General features: G+C 38.0%; 1 protein-coding gene across 1 annotated transcript; it reads left to right on the top strand.

The window, feature by feature from the left end:
* The first annotated feature begins 402 nt into the window (after positions 1-402).
* On the top strand, positions 403-7846 carry LOC108895866 (23 kDa integral membrane protein). Its single transcript, XM_018694821.2, has 9 exons — positions 403-813; positions 2786-2851; positions 3826-3942; positions 4854-4928; positions 5241-5336; positions 5472-5572; positions 5829-5934; positions 6353-6436; positions 6978-7846. Exons 1-9 carry the CDS (start codon positions 754-756, stop codon positions 7098-7100), a joined length of 828 nt encoding a protein of 275 aa, XP_018550337.1. The 5' UTR covers positions 403-753; the 3' UTR covers positions 7101-7846.
* Positions 7847-10042: the final 2196 nt, after the last annotated feature.

Genomic DNA, 10042 nt, shown 5'->3' with positions numbered 1-10042 from the left:
TGACTCTGTGCAGTGACTGAAAGAAAGAAGCCTGTGGATGTAATATGAAGAAATTAGTTTTGGCTCAATCTCAGGAAGGAGGCTAGGAATTCAGACACCTGTAAGACACTCTGTAGAAACTCCTTTGCACTGAGAGGAGTCAGTTGAGTTGGTTTGGGAATCTGACCACAACTAGGAGTAGACCAGGAAGTAGTTAGTGAGGCGTCTGGCCTATTTTGTTGAGTCTGTTGGCCATCACGCAACATGTACGCCGGCCTGTTTCAGCCTGTATAAAAAAACATGTTTCCTGCCTGCACTGCCCCTCCTTCACACTTGTTTTTTGTTCTCCATCCTTCTTTCATCTTTATCAAACTTTCACTTTCTTTTTCATCACTTTGTCACTTCCCTTCCTGTTTTTCTTAGGACCCTTCATATTTGTGTTCCAATCACTCTCTTCCTCTTAATTAGATATCCTTTTACCCGGAGTAACCTCTCCTCCTCTCTCCTGTCCTCTGTTGTTTCCTCCCTTCTCTGTATCTTCTTTTCTCCTTTCCTCTCCTCTCCTCTCCTCTCCTCTCCTCTCCTCTCCTCTCCAACTGATTTTCCAAACTTGGTCATGTTCTTTCCTTCAACAGCCAAACACTTCCGAGATTTAAACAACATCCATCACACACACACACACACACACACACACACACACACACACACACAGACAGACTCGGCTCTGGTCTCTACTCTGTTTCTATTTTAGCTCGACTCTCTCAGACAGCAGTCATGGCTCGCTGCAGGAGTTACTTGCGAGGACTCGCCATTTGTGTCACTGTGTTGCTAATGGTAAGCTAACACTAACTGCTAACTGCATGTTTGTGTCTGGTTGTGACAGATGTGATGATGAACAGCTGGAATCTTTAGCAGCAGAGAAGTGAAATTTATCACAGAGGGAAAAATGAAAAATAAAACTGTTTAAAAATCTATTTTTTATTTATTTAACTTTTATTCAGCACAATCTCACTTTTCACTGCTAAAGATGGATACATAAATTTTTTGTAAAAATCTTTATCAACTCAGCCTCATTAATATGCAGCAAATTAATAAACACAATTGTTGATCATTTCAAAACTAGCTTTTTAAATCACATCTTTCGCAAGCTAGTTTAATTAATTGTTTTATAAATTGAGGTTAATATTATTACCTGTAATAATAAGGACGTAATAGTGAATGTGTGGAGGTAATGTCTTTTCACAGATTCATAGATTAGATTTTCTCTGGGAAAAACAGATAGCTACAAGCAGCTACAGCAGTGGTATTCCAGCAGCTCCTGAGTTCTTCTTGGAAATATTACTGTTTTTGTCAGTGGAATTTGGTAGTGAAATATAGGGATGTTTAGTGATTTCATAAAAAGGTCTATCTCTGTAGGAATCTGAATCTGAGCCTGTCAGTGGAAAAAACAAGCATTTTAGTGGACATACTGTGACGTGGACAATTGCACAATTAATTTACATTGCAGCAGCTGTTCATGACGACTGGATACACTGTTCTTCAAAACCACAAGAAAATAATGTCCAGATTCAAAATTGAATTTTTATTTTCAATATAGCTCCATTGCTTTAAAAGTTTGTTGCCTTTTACATATCTTATTTTTTCTCATCTGTTAATATCTATTTTATTGTGTCACTTATATTATTTCTCATATTTTTCATGTGTATTAGATTCTGCTTTGTCTCATTATTTGCTCATCAGTCACCTATAAAGCGATTAGGTGCATACAAATTTAAAACTTTATTAACTGATGTTAGTATCCTCACAGGCTGATCAGTGGATGTCAAAAACATTGATTATCCACTGAGAGCACTGACAGATTTATTATTACATTATAAATTCTAAATAAATAGATAAGAAAATAAATAAAACTTATAAAATTAAATATTTTATTAATCAAAATGTTTTATTTTTACATAAAAAATGAATATAACATTACATAATACATCTTTAGCTGTGGAATTAGTAATATCTTTATTTACATTTCTCATTCACTTCCTCTTCGTGTCTTTCCTCCTGTTTTCTCCTCCCACTGTTTCCTCCTCTCACTCCCTCCATGTATTTCCTCTCCTCACCTCACAATTTGAAATATCTTCACCTTCAAATTATCATTATTATCATCAATATAATTATATCTGTGTGGAAAACATCTCTGTATTTCTAATATTTCCTGTCTCACGAAACACTGGAAACTTTCGGTTTTCCTGCTGCCTGTTTTGGCTGCTGTGTTGTTATTTACACTGTATCAGCTGATTGAAGTAAACACTGTTAGTGTAACTCAAGTGTAGCATGAGACTTTCACTACTTCCTTGTTGTTTGGAGCAGCCAGGGTTATTTATAGTCGTTTGTTACTTTTAGTATTCAGCCATTTCCTCGTTTCGTGAACATGTTGTTCATGTTGAGTCGTATCATTGTTTCTTTGAGCCGCTGTGTTTAATCAGAGCACAGTAGCAACAGTAGATGATAAGATTTAGATAAAGTTAGGAAGCCAGGAAAAGTCTCAGTGTGAGAAATAGCGTCTGGAAACTTTAAACTTAAGGAAATGAGAGTTTTGTGTTTGTGGAGGTTTAAACTCTGACGTCTGTGATTCAGAGCCATCACAGTTCCCAGCTGATGGGAGTCTGATGAGTGTCTCTCTGGGGATAACAGAACACTTTGAGAGGAATGTAGCTGCTGTTAAAGATTTCCTCTTCTACCAAACAAACACTCACTCACTTGTAACTTGATCCAACTTTTCCTCTAATGTTTCCCCTCATTTTCTCTGCAGGTGTCTGGTGTGGTGATGATCGGCGTCGGATTTTCCTCCACTGATGGCAACATACCAGTGGCTCAGGTAACGCTTCTCCCTTTGGTGTATTTTTAGTTACAGCAGCATTTTACTTCCAAAGATGTGACATAACTATCGCAGTGGAGAGGGAATTAAACAAATAAGTGATAAACTATATAAATGAGAAGTTACATAAATAAATGATTTAACATCTCCCCATAAAATAAAAGATGAAATACTAAATATATACACTATATATCCCAAAAAATGAATCAATATCTTTCAGACTTGCTTAAGTATTTCAGTACTTGTTGATGAATATTATACTTAAATATATTTACATATATTTTATTTTGGTATTTTTTGGATTCAGTGTTGACAATTAATCACATAAAAATTAGAAACATTTGAGATATAATTAAATATTCCTTCTTGTGAAAAGAGGCCTCATTCTATTGAACTTATTAGTTTTTGTAATTTAGATTATTATGTTAATTTTTGTCCTCAAATGTTTAATTTTAGGCCATGTTTTGTCCCAGTTCTCAAGAAATACTGATTTTTAAAGGATAACTGGATAACTGGGATTTTTTAAAATTATTTTTCTTTACCTTATTCGACATTGCTATATTTCAATACCAACCTCCACTTACAAAAGCAATAATTTTACCTTGCAGAACACAGGAGCGGCTGAGATACTGCTGCCTAAATGAGTTAACCTGTTTGTGTTACTGTGTGGTACTTTTACTTATAAAAATGATCTGAAGACTTAAAGTCACACACAAACTAACTAACAGATGGAGGCAGTGGTATTCCAGCAGCTCCTGTCTTCAGCCTGGTAAAATTCCTGCTTTTGTCAATGGAGTCTGGTAGTGATATATAGTGAAGTTTCTGGTTAAACAAAAAGGATCTTACTCTTTAATAAAAGGTCTGTCTCTGTAGGAATCCTGTCTATGATATTGTCAGACACTTATAACAACAATCTAAGAGGGTATGTTCAGGCTAAACTTACATGCAAAGCTTCTCTCCCATTGTTTGAACAGTTGTCCAGCAGTGGAGATGGGTTACTGGTCCTGCAGGTGTTTGGTCCAATTACAGTGGGTTTATCTGTTCTGGGCATCTGTGCTGCATCGTTGGACCTGAAACCTCTGCTGCTGGTGGTGAGATAGAGACACACACACACACACACTGTCATGTTCCATAGTCAGGGAAAAGGACAAAAAGGTGGAGACCACACCAGGCATAACTTTTTAACAAAGAAATTTATTAAACAACCCAGAAAAGGGGAATCAGTAATCAATAGTGTATCAGGGATGCGTGTATGCAAGTGAGGTGGCTGAATGTGTGTGTGTGAGTGTGTGGGTGCAAGAACCTAGAGTCAAACCAACATAATCCACTAAACAAAGAAAACCAGGCCCCAAACAGTCCCCACACAATGTGCTGGAGATCCAAGCCGGACGAACTGCAGAGAGAGACTGCCTGCACTGAGCAGAGTACTTCTGCTTAGGCCTGGTGTCCACACCCACACCTCACCAGGTGCCAGCCATCCAGCCTGACGATCCCCATCTGTCACACCCCCCGAATAACACAGAGGTACCAACTCTGACCCTGTGAGACACAAAAAACAACAACAGCAAAAACACCAAACACACCTTACTCCTGTCATAACTAGACTAGTCAAATGGAACATCATATCATTATAAACTCCAGAGGAACATCATAGCAGCCTTCTCATCCACCTGCAGTAACACAGCGCCAGCCCCAGCATCACTGGCATCCACCTGCAACGTGAAGGGACGGTCCAGCTGGGGAGCTGCAAGCACTGGAGCTGATGACAACAGCTCTTTCAACTGTGTTTACAGATGGGAGACCAGACATATTTAACATCATCTTTCAACAAATCAGTCAGAGGTGCACACACTGAGGCAAAATTAGGACAAAACTCCCATAATAACCAGCCATTCCTAGGAAACATAACCATTCCTGCTTTGTGGTTGGAACAGGCAACTCCTGTATAGCTCTGATCTTTTCCTGAATTGTACGCACCTAACCTGTGATTATCTTTCTCCAGTTTTCTGCTCTGATATTCGTGGAGTTCGTGGCTCTGATGGTTTTCGCCTCGCCGCTGGTTCAGGTTCAAGCTCAGGTATCATGTGTTAATGTAAAAACTTACTCTCCACTGCCACTGAAGCCCCCTAGAGGCTGCAGTGGTCATCACAGCCTACATTAAGGGTTTTGACCACAGTTTCTCAACCTTATTCTTAGGTGCAAAAAAACATTTACATTTCATTTCAAGAGCACAAAGAACAAATCTGTAAATGAACAGCTGAAATCTCTCTTGTATTGATCTCATAGCACTCACAGTACAACTTATATTTTGTGGTATAATATGAGTTTGAATGAACTAAAAAAAAACCAATAATAATAATAATAATTCCTGTACCAATTACTTATCTAGATGGACAGTGCTGTGGACAAGGTGTTCCTGAACGTGACTCCCCTCCATAGAACAGAAGATTACATTCAGAATGAATTAAAGAAACTCCAGGCCTCAGTAAGAGACGCAAGTAAAAACAGGGTTTAGTTTTGACTCCTGTCTGACTTTGCAGTTACATATTAGATTAATTTATACAAAACAATAATTGGCATTTCTGAAGTGTAGACTGAAGATAATCTGTCTGTTCCTCAGGATTCTTGTTGTGGTTTGAGGAGTTTTGAAGACTGGGAGAATCGACTTCCTGTCTCCTGCCTCTGCACGCCTCCCCCTCCCACCTCCAACCTGCAACTGGGGTAAAACAACAAAACTAAAAAAGCTTTTTAGCTTCTGGATTTTCAGAAACCTGTGAGTTTTTTGCAGAACATTGAAATGGTCTAGAGGAATTTCTGGATTCTGAAAGAAGTAAAGAACATTATAAAGACTATGTTTTAGAAGCATCAAGATGGTCAAACACTGACATCCATAGGCTCCTGCACCAGAAGGACAGTACCAGCTGAGAGAGAGAAATGCTGCTCAAGTTTTCCCCTTCGTCTTCTCTTTGTCTTACAGCTCTCAGCCCAATAACTCCAGCTCAGAGGGGCCTTGCGTGATGGTACACGGTGACCATTACCCTCTGACCCCACAGGTCACAGATAAAATATGGGTACACTCTGAGGTAACTTCATGGTCTCATTACTTTCCTTATTTCTTCCTTTTTAACTCTTCTACTACTTTTCCAGTTCTTTGTCTCCACCATTCATCCCTCTCTTTCCCCATTTTCATCCAAAGACTTCTAGAAGTCTTGTATTTTGTCAATAAAAATAGCCTGCTCCATTTGTTGTGGTGTGTGCCTTTCAGGACAAACTGATCATTATTATTATTATTATTATTATTATTATTATTGTTGTTGTTGTTGTTGTTGTTGTTGTTAAATTATTACCTCTTTATTTTAAATGTGAATGCTCCTGTAGTAATGCTCATTTTTAAAAGAGGGTTGACTGAGAAAATGAAGTTTTTCTAATGTACATCAGGGGAAGGAAAAAGTAAGTTTATATTAATGTTGAATATTGACCATTGACCGCTGTGTGTTGTAGCCCTGTGGTCCAATTCTAAAGAGGTACCTGAGCTTCCCCATCAAACTCAGGATAGGAATCATTTCAACCTTTGCCACCATCATGGTAAACTGATGCACTATTATGATTTTCTCTTTCACCTGTTAATTTAAAACTTAGGAAAAGAGTAAACTGTTAAGGTTTGTGAGTTTGTGGAAGCATTACAACTTTCAAAAAGTGTTTGGGTTTGTGAGATTATGAGTTGTAGTGAGATTCTGGAAGAGTTAAATAGTTTTGCATGTTACTAGATAAGTTTCTAGCACCATTTCTATGTGTCTGGAAGTGTTACGAGTATCTAGAATACTACACATTGTAGGTTTCTGGTACCATTTCTATTTTTCACAAGAGCTTATGAGTTTTCAAATGTCTTATGAGTTTCTTGAAGTGTTCAGGAGTTTCTGGATACATTTTGCGTTTGTTGAAAAAGTTTTGAAGAGTTCAAGAAGCTATCAATTTCTAGTAATGTCCTGGAATTTATAGAGGAGTAGTAGAACAAGCTAAAACATACATATACATATACATACATATACATTTCACAAAAATAAGCAGTACTACATTATACTGTAAACACTGTAATGTCATCATCATCACACTGTGTGTGCTGCAGATGGCGGCCATTGCTCTGTGTCTGGCGTTGGGTCTGGAGGAATACTGGAAGACGCCTCCAGTAGAAACCACAGTGGATGACTACAACAGAGTGAAATACCAACCCAAACCCACCCTCACCTGACTCTTGACCTCTGACCCCTCACCCAGAGCTGAGGCATCAACACATAATACTGCTGGTGACAATTGCAAGAATTCAATAAAACCACATCATCCAGGTTTTGGAGAATCTGACAATGTTTTCAAAACATCATATTTATATTTAATAAACCAGTGACTTACATCTGTGATTATTATTTGTAACCATAGGAAGCTTCAGACGATGGTGTCAGGTTGTTAACACATATATCATGTTAAACACAAAGAGCACCGCTTCACTCTGGCTTTCTGTCATCATAATAGTATAGTCAGTCAGAGGTAGACCAGAACAAAAAGGGGGCCCCTTTGGGGAGGACTGGACGTTGATGCTGTTACACAAGAAGTTCTGTAATTTGAGATGATGAGTCAGTTGGCTCTTGAGGCCCCAACGTTCGTCTGCCGTGCCTCTCCATTATTTAACTTAAGCTCCAGAGATGACGAGTCCTGCATTAGTAATCAGGTTTTTAATTATATTTTAAACCGGGATGGGGTCAAAAACCAGAGTGCCAGTTCTTATCTCTGCATTTGAACAGATGTTTGAAAATTTTATCCAGCGGTGATGTTTATGTGATTTCTGAGAGACTCCTCTGAGAGACCTCTTTACTTCTAAGACTACTGGGACAAGAACTTAAATCTAAATACAGAGGAACAAGCTGCTGGTTGTGATAAAATGTTTGGCTCTTGTATTTGAAAAGTGCTCCACAGATAAAGTTTCCTCCTGTTTACCCGAAAGCTTGTATCAGTACTGTTTGTGTGGTCTTTAGTTGTAGTTTCGACCTATTGCCACAAGATGACAGTAATGTGATGAATAAATGAAGCAGCAGGTCAGAGTGTGGATTGTTTCTGGTTAAGATGAAGACAGTTTTAATCACTAAAGGACTGTTCCTTCTGCAGGGAAAACTCTATTTACAAACAGCTTGTACTACTATACACTCACCAAGCACTTTATTGAGAACACCACACTAATACTAGGTTTGTTGGCGAAAAGAAAAGTGTAGAAAACCAATGATTTTATCCTTTAAAAGTCACAGGGAACATTTTACTGCAGAACAGTAACGTGTCCTCAGTGCTGTGTACAGTACTTTCAAAAAGTACTTCTCAAAATTTGAAAGAGGAAGACAAAGTATTTACTTTAATCTAGAAAACAATTTTTCCACTTAATTATACATTTAAAAGGAAGGAAATTCAAAAATCCAGCAATCAAATAGATCTGTGTGATTTTCAAAAAGGTGTTTTCTACTTAAGGCCTGGAGACCAGAGCATCTGAGAGCAGAATGAAGTCCACTGAAGGCATACAGAGGTCTTGGTCTGGGATCAAAGGACCATTTCTTTAGGCCACAAACTTAATAATCCATTTATTTTGTCTCTTCTAAAACATGATTTTCTCCCCAAATTTAAAATATACTTTTCCTTGCATTTGACAAACAATGTGGCTGGTGAAAACAAGATACTTTGTTCTTATCTTGGTGAAAGTGCAAACAAAAGTGCTGACAAAATAAAAGGAAATTTGTTCATGTATTGCTTCCTGCATGATGCCCAATGTCTCTTTAAGTGTTTTATGCAGGTTAGACCGGGTTGTGCCAGAAATCACTCACACCATCCAGGAAACTAGAAATCCCACACTGCCGTGAAAGCAGCATGGCTCGATATGTTTGTGTGACTCTATTACTGTTTGACCTTTTGTCCAGGACTTGCTTGGCTCTTTCAGAAGACAAAGGATTTCCTTTGGAAGCAGGGATGCCAGCATCTTGCCACAGACTGTTTCTTGTGAAACCTGCCCTTTTCCCCACATTTTTAAAAATCTTGTCACAAAGTGAGTTGACAGGAAGTCAGACATCACATAGGCTTTGGTTGGAATTTTATAATCCATTCAGTGAAAGGAAATGAAATAACTCTGTTTCTTTTGGCTGAGAAGAACCTGCATTCCTCTATATTTTCTCTTCTCAACTGTGTTCATGAGCTCCATGACAATTTTTCATCAGGGAAACTGTCTTTTAATTATCAATATTTACAACTGATGATGGAATTAGTAACTTAAGTAGAGGTACAGTGAGCAGAACACAGGAGCTTGGTAGTGATATATAGCAATGTTTTTGGTTAAAAAAAAAAAAAGGTGCTTACTCAGGTAAGCAAGTTATATTGACCTGCCACAGTAATACACACTGCACATACAAAGAGGCTCTGTGTTGTCCCTCATGACCTATTTAAGTTGAACCTGGGATTCATTAAAAAACAATGTTTAGGCTCTTTAATCATGGTTTACAACTGCTAAGAAGGAAAATATAACATATTTTATATACCGTGTGAATCAGTCGCAGGGAGGTCCACAGAAACTCACACAGTCACTCAAACAGATATGAAAGTAATTAACTGAAACATGCCGCTATTTAAAAAAAAAAAAATGTTGTGGCTCTGTGGCTCGATCACTTGTACACAGAAGGGTGTTTTCAACAGCTGTCATATCTTATTAATCTAAATGCAAAAAAATCTAAATGAAGAAGAAGAAGCAGCATTATCTGATGAAGAACAACTAAATAAAGTTGTGGTTTTATGATTCTCTAACTGTATGTTTGGTTTCAGAGATGAAGATGACACAGTTAATTTTATTCATTAATAAATAAAACAAGCAGCAGCAAGTGGTTTAGCTCAGTTCATGTTTGGTTCCTGTGGACAGAGACATGAGACTTTATTAAATGTTAATGTCGTGTTTACATCTGTATGACACAGAGCAGTTTGCTTTACTGCCTCATTTTTGACTTTCTTTAGAGGTACATTGACTGTAAGTGGAATCAGCTGAATGCAGAAACACTGAAGTGCTTCTTTCAGCTCTGACTTGTGTCTGCTGGCTGAGTAAAGGAGCCCAACACCCTCAAACAGTCTGTTAGATGTAGCCTGTGAGGAAAAGCTCAGGGCTTCAAATGTTTGTGT

This window comes from Lates calcarifer, linkage group LG18 (assembly GCF_001640805.2).
Source record: "Lates calcarifer isolate ASB-BC8 linkage group LG18, TLL_Latcal_v3, whole genome shotgun sequence".
NCBI lineage: Eukaryota > Metazoa > Chordata > Actinopteri > Centropomidae > Lates > Lates calcarifer.
This window is presented reverse-complemented; position numbering and strand designations above follow the sequence as displayed.

Bases quoted from the DNA above. Each gene is read 5' to 3' on its own strand.
- LOC108895866 (XM_018694821.2), top strand. From the start codon at position 754: ATGGCTCGCTGCAGGAGTTACTTGCGAGGACTCGCCATTTGTGTCACT. The intron at 3,943-4,853 runs GTGAGATAGAGA...ATCTTTCTCCAG, and splicing joins TGAAACCTCTGCTGCTGGTG to TTTTCTGCTCTGATATTCGT. The intron at 5,337-5,471 runs GTAAGAGACGCA...TCTGTTCCTCAG, and splicing joins TAAAGAAACTCCAGGCCTCA to GATTCTTGTTGTGGTTTGAG.